General features: G+C 51.5%; 1 protein-coding gene across 1 annotated transcript; it reads left to right on the plus strand.

Annotated features, from left to right (window-relative positions):
* Window positions 1–541: 541 nt before the first annotated feature.
* Window positions 542–10219, plus strand: LOC118597112 (gasdermin-A-like). The gene is given in 10 exon segments (XM_036208384.1): window positions 542–761; window positions 2336–2522; window positions 3154–3328; window positions 5473–5578; window positions 6232–6279; window positions 6859–7034; window positions 7404–7545; window positions 7972–8045; window positions 9297–9536; window positions 10052–10219. Coding segments are annotated over 10 exon segments (1536 nt in total).
* Window positions 10220–10755: the final 536 nt, after the last annotated feature.

Below are 10755 nucleotides of genomic sequence, written 5' to 3' on the forward strand. Positions count from 1 at the left end.
ATGCAAAGAGACACAGTCTATGGACCTAGACTAGTTGCTGAAGGTCTTTACAGTTAACTGAGTCCTCACAGAGATGCATGGAGGAGGCATTTTCTAAATGTGACTAAATCACCTCATTACAAGGCACAGAGGGATTCAGTGGTGTTCCCAAACAAACAGCCGTAACCCAGAGAATTGAGTCTGTGGCCCTGAATTTCTCAGGCTCCAATGTTGTCCGCTGGGGTAAACTAGAAGGGTGTTTCCGGCCAGCTGTGGCTTCTAGTCTAAGACCAGAGTTAGAAACCCAGAGAATCGAGTCTGTGGCCCTGAACTTCTCAGGCTCCAATGTTGTCCGCTGGGGTAAACTAGAAGGGTGTTTCCTGCCAGCTGTGGCTTCTAGGCTAAGACCAGAGTTAGAAACCCAGCTCCAGACCAGGTGTGACTCAGGCGGCCAGTCTGGGCTCCCAGTCTTTGCTCCTCTGTTTCCAGCTGGCAGCTGTCACCGAGCCCCCCCCCCCCCATAGCCAACCCTGGATGATAATGTCCTTTGCTTCTAAGGAGCATGCCATCCTTGTTCTTGAGGACCATGAAGAGCCTGGTGAGAGAGCTGGGCAGGAAGGGGGAGCTGGTGCCCGTGGACAGCCTGAACAGCTCGCCTCGCCTGCGCCCCTTCTGCCTGTTGAGGAAGAAGCACAAGCGTTACCTCTGGCCTTGGGACACCCCCCTCATCCCCACAGACTTCTCCCTCCTGGACGTGCTGGAGCCTGGCTGCCCTAACCCAGGTATTTTCTATATGGAGGCTGCAGTGCAGGGAAGCAGATGAATGTGCTGAGAAAAATGAACAAACAGGCTTCTACCCTGGTGCCCCAAGACCCCTGGGTGAGGCTGGCAGAAGCATGGCCCTCATAGCCATGTCACTGTGGCTGTATGCACACAAGAAAGGCTCATCTCTTCTTGTGTTCCTCCCTGGGAAATAAGTCATAGCGAACAATCATTATTTGTTTTTATTAATTTTCTAAGTTAGTGTACTAAACAGTGGGCTTCGTTACAGCATTTTCTTTTGAACAGGTTTTTTTTTTTTTTTAATATACTTATTTACTCCTTGGGGGTGTGGTGTGGTGTGCCACAGTGCCCACATGCAGGACAGAGGGCAACTTGCAGGAGTCTCTTCTCTCCTACCACAATGTGGGGCCCAGGATCAAACCCAGGTCGTCAGGCTTACGCCCTGAGCACCCATCATGCCACTTGACACACGTATATTAATTTGTTTGTATTTGTGTACCTTTCCCCAACCATCCCCCTCCTCTTGCTGGTCCCCCTCCTCCCGGACAGTGCTCCCTTCTGCTTCCTGTCACTAAGATGCCCTTACTCCCCCTTCCGCCCTTAGATCTTGTCCCCTCTTTCTACTTCCACGCCATGCATGTGTACGCACCACACACTCAGAGTCTAGTTCTAGAACAATTATTTCATTTTATTTAAGATTTATTTTATCTGTGTGTGTGTATGTGTGCTCACGAGTGCACACATGTACTACATGAGTGCAGGTGCTCAGAGACCAAAAGAGAGTGTAGACCCCCCTGCAGCAACAAGTGGATGTGAACAGGCCAACATGGGTGCTAGGGACTGAATCAGGTCCTCTGGAGCCAAGTACTCTCAGTACTGAGCCATCTCTCCAGGCCCAACAGTAAGTTTAATCCACTATAAAGGCTACCATGGACTCCAGGCTTTCTGTGCCAGAGACCACACTGGCAAATCCACCTTTCACCCTCAAATCCCACTCAGAGGAAGCCCATGATAGTAATCTTAAGTTTCCCTGTGTCTATCCCAGTCCTGCAGCTGCTTGGTCCCAAGTAAACACATAGAGGCTTATATTTCCTGCAAACTGTATGGCCTATGGATCAGCTTTTTCAACTTTAATTTAACACACTCCTATAATCTCTATGTTGCCACATGACCATGGTGTTACTGGTCTGCTGGCATCTTGTTGCTCCTTCAGTGATGGGCTACATCTGCTCTGACTCCACCCTTCTTTATCTCCTCTTCAGTCTGAATGTACCACCTAACCTTATCCTGCCCTGCCATAGGTCAATGCAACTTTATTTATCAACCAATCAGAGCAACACATATTCACAGCATACAGAAAGACATCCCACAGCACATGATGCTCTTTCTTCGCAGCATATACATGAGGACATTAAGGCTCTAAGAGCTCAGTGGCTTCCGCTTAGCATACACAATTTGCATAAGTGCTAGCAGCCATTTTGAGACCTGACTGAGGCCACTGCATCCTGGCCCACCCTGCAATCTGCCTCATTCCCCTGCCAGGCACCTGTAGCTTGGGCTTCTTTCTCTGCAGAGGTGAGCCACAGCAGTCCCATCAATGTCTGGGAGAAGGCCGCAGGAGGGCTAACAGGGGCTGTGAGCCTGAGCACTGGGCTGCAGGGCCAGGTGACCGGAAACAGCAAGACCGCCTGCATCTCTGCCTTGACTGTGCAGACGCTCTGGGTTCCCCCTTGCACCTGGGAGATGCTGCTTGAGAAGAGGTAAGAGCAGGGAAGGTTCCTTGGCAATGGGACTGCCAGCTGGGGTCAATGGGCACAAATCCTCCAGGTGTGAGGGAGAAGACCAGGGTGCTGCCAGCCTGCAGCCTGACAAGCCAAAATGGAGGCTAGGGTGTAGGAGCCCACCATGGGAGTGAGCCCTGGGCCCATGTGGAGGCTCACAGGGTTTAGTCCAGATACATCCAGGGCCAGGAAAGGAAACAAAACTGTAGGAGTGTAAGGCACCAGGGAGTGGTTGGAATATGGCAAACTAGAGACATCTGCGTGAGGCTGGTTCCCCAGGTTAGCAATCTAAGTCTTTTTCATCAATTTTAATATTCTCTCCCAAATTTTAAATCTCATTTTGACCTGTCTGGATATCTATAACCTTGAAGAGGACTGTTCCAGGCTTTCCTCAGTTTCACCTTTTGGGGCCATCCCCACTCACTTTAGAAAAGCAGTCCTTTCACCCCACCCACCCACCCACCCACCACCCCACAAGGCTAGCACATTGCCCCCACAGGCTGCTGAGATCATCGCAAATAGCACCAAGCCCAGAAAGGCCTTGGACTCCCCAGCTGGACAGATAGACACCCCTCCCAGCTCTCTCTTCTCTGCTTTCCACACCCTCCAGGAAAATGAGGGTGCCTAGACCCTCCTTCCTCCAGGAACTACAGAGCCGGAAGGAGAGGGAGAGCCTGTACGTGGTGACAGAGGCTGTGGAGACACTGGAAGAAGCCGTACTTCAGAGCCAGGGCCAAATGCTAGGAGCTGGTCAGCTGTCCCTCCTACAACTAGGCCATGTCCAGGTATGTGCAGTGTGCTGGCATGGCAGTGGGATTGGAATACTGAATACCATCAGCCTCAAGAAGGTATTCTGCCTGGAAGCCTCCCTGTCCCAAAGGGAAGTGCCCTCCTTGGAAGCTGACATGATCTTAGCTCTGCCTGCACACATTTTTTGTTGAGGTTTCTCATGCCCTTGCCAGCTGTCCCCTCCTTCCTTCTGTTTTGAGCCAGGGTCTTAGGATATTGCCCAATCTGGACTCAAGTGATCTCTACTTTCCAGGTACCCAGTGTTATAGACCTGGCAGCAGCATGGGCCTCTACTCAAGTTATCATGGGTCTGAAGTAGCACACAATCACTGGTTTAGTTTGAGTTTTTCCAGATGATCCCTGCATGTGTCCTTCACAGTAGGGGGATTTGTACATTTGGTTACAAACTTCTATTCCTTTGTCTTTTATTTCAGCCTCTCTTACAGTCACATAGAAAAAGGCTGGCTTCACACAAGCCTTCTAGGGCTCTGGGGCTCACTGTCTCCCACTTATTAGCTGCAGGCACAGGTGGCAGATCCCCTTAGCATGCCCACCAATGTAGCTGCCTACAAATAGGGACCGCTTTTAAGGAGAGCCTCCCTCCCATGATGGGAGTATTGCCTGTAAGCATTCAACAGGCCCTATCAATTCATCCTGATGATTCCAGGAAGTATGTTTATTACGTCTGCTTCTTTATCTGAGGAAACCAGAGCACAGAGGAAGTCCCTAGCTGAGGACCTCACTGCCAGTAAGTGGTGGGATCCAAGTTCAAGTCTGACCCATGTGTTCAACACACATGTGAAGAGCAGCGCAGCCTGTAAATGCATTCTAATCACTTGGTCCCCCAGCAGATGGGACGATCTACTGGCAAGTGAGAGGGAATTAAAAAATAATACTGACTCAAAGGAAGAAAAGCATTTTCTGCTTCCACAAAAGTCCAGGTAGGAGCCCAAGAGTCCCAGTGGTAGACTGCAGTTACCCAGGATCTGGCCTTTCTATCATTCAATGCCGTCACTCCCAGTGTATGACTCTCATCTCATGTGCCAGCATGGCTATGGTATCCATCCCAGACCACAGAACAGGGGAGAGGGAGCAATGCTCCCCAAAACTTGCCAACATCACTGTCCTGTCAGCCGAAGCTTGGCTATGTGGCCCCATCTTGCTGCAAGATGGTAGCCTGTATCCAGCATGATCATGTTGCCTGCTGAAGGTGTATGAGCTGTGTGACAATTGCTTGTAAGTAGCTCTTGCCTGTGGGAGCAGGCAGAAATGGCTGTGCCAATGGGTCAAGCAAGTGTCATGGAAGCCTAGCCTCCAGGGTCATTGCCTTCCTCTCATACCTTTACCTAAGTCATGGTTTCCATGTGGAAAATGGGAGAAAGGCTCTTTGTGGCCATGTGAAGTCTAGATACACTAGCCATGCCTCCATGCCTACACCTCAGCATTTTCCAAGTGAATGTCCCAAAGAGAACGTAACACGTTTAATGGGACAAAACACACAGTGGTGTCTTTGTTGTGTAACTTCTTAAAACTTTACTAAGCCAGGTGCATTGTTAAAGTCCAGAATGTCTTGGGTTATTTTCTGGAAATATCTTCTATGTAGTCTGCAGGGTGTTTACCCACCAACCCCACAGCTCCCCAGGGTTTTCTTGAGTGTGAGCAGCAGGAAATATTAGATAAGGATTTAGAGTGTGGAGATAAACAGAAAATAAAGAATAGCCTCGAGAGGACCTGGAACCTATTTCAACGGCCCCTGACTGTCTCTGCCCCAAGGTATTTATAGAGACACCAATGGGTGGAGCAAAAGACACACATACACACACACACAGCCCGCCCCAGCACAGCCAAGTGCAGACCATCTCAGACACCTGCACTGAGGCCCGTGACCCTAGTCATCCTCTATGCGGACCTGCTGGGTAAAGCCACAAGGAACCTGAACACGGGCTCCCACAGTAGGCATATTTTGTGTTCTTGCTTCATTTAGGGGTCCTTCTGGCCCCACTTTCAGCTACCTGTCACCAACCCTCCAGGAATCTTGTCATCAAGACCCTCATAGTCTTCCTATCTGCCTCCCAAACCCATGCCTGGAGCTTCTGGAGGCCTGAGGCCTGGTGTCCGTGTCCCCCTGCCTCCATCATAGGTCCAGGTTCAGAGCCACATGGACACAGAGAAAGCGGTGAGCATCCCACAGGGCAGTGTACTGGCCTACAGGGCTCTGCAGCTGGTGGTGGAAGAAGATGGCTGGGGTAAGCCTATTCATCCCTGGTCCCTACCCCACCCAACCCCTACCAACAGTCGCGAAAGAGATGAGGAAGTCCCAGTGCTCCCCATTGGCTGAGCAATGGTTGGTCAGGCCACCTGAAAAGAGTTAACTTTTGTAGGAGGCCGCTGAGGTCAGATTTTGGGGAGCTTTAAACCCAGTCTGCCCCAGCTGACTACTAGGGAGAGGGCCTTTGTTACATAATTGGAACAAAGTCTCTCTGCATGCACAGCTGTAGTCAGAAGTTGAGCCCAGAGACACAGTGGGCCTTGCTGCGTCCATCCATGTCCTAAACCAGAGATGCATCTGGAAACTTCCTAGATGGCACCAGCTCTAGGCCCTCAGTCTGGCCCCTGGATCTTTAGGGTTTGCCTTGGAGAGAGAGAAGGCGGCAAATCAACACAGTTTCTTTGTCCCCCCCCACACCCCCACCGTGGAAGGGAAAAGCATGAGTTCAGGAGCCAACTATTGTCATCTGTGGCCCCTGTCACTCTCTAGCAGGGCTTGGGCTGATTTAGGATGGCGTGTGGGAAACCCTGCAGTGCGCCACCCCTGCTGGTCAGCATGGAGCTGCAGCCTCCCTGACCATGTCCTGCATGTTTGGGTTTGTCTGTATTTTCTCTGCTCTGCTCCATACAGCTGTCCTTCACTTCCCTGAGAGAAAGCTCTGTGGGGACACCCGGAGAGGTGAGTGACTACCCAAGATGGGTGACTGCTCTGACATGGTTCTGTGGCCCCCTTCCCAATGCTATGGGGTGATCCACCTGATGAGGTAAAGTGAGTCATAATTGTCAAGAGGAATGAGTGGCTGAGTTGCCCCATTGGAGACCCCTAACTGTTCCAATCCTGGTTCCCTCTCCTGTACGCAGAGCTTGACACTTACCTCTCCAGCCTAGAGGATGAGAGCCAGAGCCTCAGAGGCTAGGCCCGAGTCAGCCAGGGTTCCCACAATTAGAGAGGCCTAGCAGCCCTGGAAGAGAAAGCTAGGTCAGACTTTATTCTTTCCCTGGGAGCACTGTGAAAGGGGGAGAAAAATAGGGAGGCTGGCTAAGACCTGTGACGCCTGGTATGGGCAAAATGCCCTGCAAATGTCTGGTGAAGGAGGAAATGAGGTGAGTACATATGGCACATATGTACTTTTGTGTGAGGGGGCTGCACAGGACCACTCCTGGGACACTGGATCTCCTAGGGAGGCTGAGAGCACAAAGAACCCCTGAACAGGTGACTGAGCCCAAGACTAAGTGGCTGATCACCTGATCTCTACAGGCTTAGCCTTCAGCCAGGATTCAGAGGAGGAGTCTAACTTCCAGAGCTTGCAGGACCAAGCGCATGGCCAGTTGCAGGACCTGGCCGCACTGTCCTCAGAGCTACGGGACACATTGCTGGGTGCCCTCCAGGAGCTACTACAAGACCGCCAGGCACTCCAAGAGCTGGAGGACACGGTGATGGGCACACTGGCCAGATTTGGCAAAGGCCCCAGATCTGGGCATGCAGACAGGGAAAGGGCAGAAGGGGCAGAAACAGAGCTTGGTACCTGACAGGGCTTCCCTGGGGCTCTCACACACACTGCTGGGAATGTGAGGTTGGCCATGCATGGACTAGCATGCCTTAGTGTCAGCTACTGTGCCAAACACTGAAGCCCAGACCCCCATTGGCCTACCCAGTTAGGAAGAATCTGGTTTGGCCAAGCTCAAGCCCAAATCAAGCTCTTTGCATGCTCATGGGTACCCAGAGGCAGGAATGACTCCTTGAATGGACAGGGGCATTGAATGCATGAACAAGGACCTCTTCCTTACATCTTTTCCCTGCAGCTGGAACAGGCTCTGGACACTGGGTTGCTGGCTCAGCTGGAAGGCCCTGGGGGCTTTGTCTTAAGCATCCTCCAAGACTCCACAGGCAACTTGTCACAGTTGAGAGGCAGGGCTATCCTCTACATTCTGGGAGCCCTAGTAGGTAAAAGGGTCAGGGGTCGAAAGGAGATCCTAAAAGGTGAACAAGAGTGAGGACCACATGCCGAAGCTGGGGCTGCTTGGATGTGGGCTTCCTGAGCTGAGTTTCTGGCCCTAGGTCTGCACTAACAATATGAGTAGCCTTGGCCAAGTCTTGCCAGGCCCTGGTTAATCACTATTGCTCAAGAGCACATGACATCTGACATCCATTGCCAGCCCTTGATAGACTGACTATTCCAGGGTGACACAGTTTTTACCTTTTAGAATCTCTTGGAAAATATGGCCTCTCTGGTGCCAGAACTAAGCTTCTCCTCACCTAAGAACCCCTGAGGTGCAGCCCTTCCTCCATTAGAGTCCACAGAGAAGGACACGATATAGAGCACCTGGGACCTCTTCTACTTGGTAACCCCCCCCCCTGCATTTCTCACAGCACTGAATGAACCCCAGCATTGCCTGCTGGCCCAGTCCATAGAGAGACGAATCCTAGCTGAGGAATTGGAACTGGTGAGAGCCTCAAAGAAGGGGGTCCTGGGATTCAGGGAGGTGCAGGGAGAGATGTGGGAAGCAGATGGAGATGCTCTGTAGGAAGATCTGACCTCTATTCCCCGAGAGCCTATCTGTAGCTCATTTGTGCAGAGGGAGCAAGCTCTGGGTCTGGCCTTGCAGCCTACAGCTCTGAGCGGCCTCTTGCTGGGGATCCCACTTTGTCCTGCATCCTGAAATGCTTTATTACATCCACATCATTCACGTTCTCTGCCAAGCCTGAAAAACGTGAAGGGAAAGAGGATGTCCCACCCAACTATTTCCTCCCATTGATGATGGATGGCATTAGAATGAGCTCATATAGGCCATTTCTGGTGGAGACAACTCTTGAAGTCCATAAGCCAGGGGTGGGCAGCCTGGCAAAGTAGCAGTTCTGTGGAGAGGTAGGGATGCCTCACTGCAGTCAGCAGCAGCCAAGGGGAGTGTGCACAGGACTAGAAATAGGGTTGCACAGTTTTCAGGACCAAATGCAAAACTGCATAAACCCCAAGGCCACAGCTTGGCTGTGGACAGGGAGCAGAGGCCCCTGGCTGCTGCTTGAAGGTGGGTGCCACCATCCAAGGCCTAGGTGGTCCCTGTGTTCCTTCTAAGTGGTTTGTTGCAGGTGGCGAGCATCTTGGAACACAACTGTAACCAGATGGAGGAAACAACCTGTCCTCTCCCAACAGGAGTCCTCAGTGCTCTGAAGAGTGAGGATGTGGTCCTCATCCTAAGCCTGGTGCAGAGCTGTGGGCTGGAGCTGGAGCAACCCAGCTGCCAGCTCATCTGGGACCCCACAGTGATGCCTCAGCTCTTGGCTCTCTATGGGTGCCTCACAGGAATGCAGCTACTGGCTGACCAAAGCCCTGGGCTTTCTAGTGAAGAGGGAACACTGATCTGTCCCTAGGGCCACATCCAACCGGACTCCTGGAAGCCTAGGATGTCACTGACCCTCTAGTGGCCACCACAGCTGATAGCAGGCTTCCACCAGGACAGGCCCCACTCAGGACTGGTTTCAGGCATTAGAAACACCCATTCAGAACAAGGAAGGCCAGGGCCACACCCTGGACTAGGGTTCTTTCTGAAAGCAAGGCAGGCTGGTTGCAGAACACTTCGACTCTGTACCCTGCTCAGTCACCACTCCCAGCTGTATATCTTAGACAGTATAGCCCCTCTGTGCTCAGGTGAAATTAGCCATTGTAAAAGGAGATTTGTGAATTCCTGGAACAGAAGATAGCAGAAAGAACTTTCCAAATTATGTGTGACATGCTTCCAAGAGTGCTATTATTGTATGGTGCAGGGTAAATGAGGCCACACGGAGAAGAAGCAGCTCTCCAGAGTAACCCAGGACTTAGGCTGCCCTGCCTTACACTTCCTGCAGCTGTGCACCCCCACCTCCCCTGCCACCTTAACATGACAAATGGGTCAAACTGCTCAGGTTCCAGCCAACTGCACCTGTTGGAGCATGGGAGAGTCAGGAGAGGAGTCTTCAACAACAAAAACAGTATAAACTGGACCCTTCCCTGATAAGTCTCTTCCCAGTCTTAATTGTGCAGTGTGGCTGGGTCTCCCTTAGCATCACCCTAGATGTGGGTTTCTTCTGTGATAGACTATTTCTGGTAAAACCTACATTCACCAATAAGGGGTTCCCACCCCCCACCGTGTGTGTGTGTGTGTGTGTGTGTGTGTGTGTGTGTGTGTGTGTGTGTGTAAGAGAGAGAGAGACAGACAGACAGACAGACAGACAGACCTGGAGGATGGAACCCAGGGAAGTCACAAATCAGACTAAACCCAGTGCTGTGGTGCCTCCTTTACCTGGCCATCCAGCTGTCCTTTCTGTATACCTCTTGCTTCTCCCCGGGCCATCATATCCCTGTGGGTAGTCCCTGCTGAATAGAATAATGTTGCCAACCTATTTTCTATGTCCACTTATCCTTCCAGGCACTCAGGCCAAAGGCCCAATTAATTCTCCACTTTGTCCCTCCAAGGCTAGTATATTGAGGAAGCCTATTGGCCTCATCTTCAAGTCACACCCTAAACTTGGTCATTTCTTCCACATCGATTGCCAACTCAACGCCAGTCTTTGCCTTGATGATATCCACTGCTTAACTGGCCCCTGCGTCTGTTTCCTCAATCTCTTGGGACAGCTGGAATGAAGTCTTTCAAATAGATCATACCATTTCTTTCCCCTGAGCTGTCTGAAGCCTGAGCACAGCCAGTCTCAAATGGCCTCAAAGGCTCTCTGTTCTACTCCACTCATCTTGGCCGCACTTCCCCTTCTCCCCTCAGCTTCCGGCCCGATGCTGTCTTGTCCTTGGCTGTTGGCTGCCTTCCCCAGGTTCCTTCACTGCAGAGGGCTGCCTTCTCTTCTTCCTGGTTTGGCTCACAAGATACCTTCTTTAATGAGCCCTATCCCTGTTAGCTCTAAACTGCAAACTGCCCTCTCAGCTGTCTCAAGCTTTCCCACAACCCCTGGCATCTTCCATAGTAACACAGACCCTAGTGAACTAAGGTCAAAGCACTGGCAAGATATCAGCGCCGGACTAGCTCTTAGGGGATGGAGGTATTGAGCGAGACTCACACATCACTTCCTTGTGTTGGGTGACAGTTTGCCAGAAGCTGGCAACAGGAAGAAACAACATTCTGGGAGATGACTAGCCCCTGGGTCTGTACCTGTCAAGAAACTGATCGA

Source organism: Onychomys torridus, chromosome 16 (genome assembly GCF_903995425.1).
Source record: "Onychomys torridus chromosome 16, mOncTor1.1, whole genome shotgun sequence".
NCBI classification, from domain to species: domain Eukaryota; kingdom Metazoa; phylum Chordata; class Mammalia; order Rodentia; family Cricetidae; genus Onychomys; species Onychomys torridus.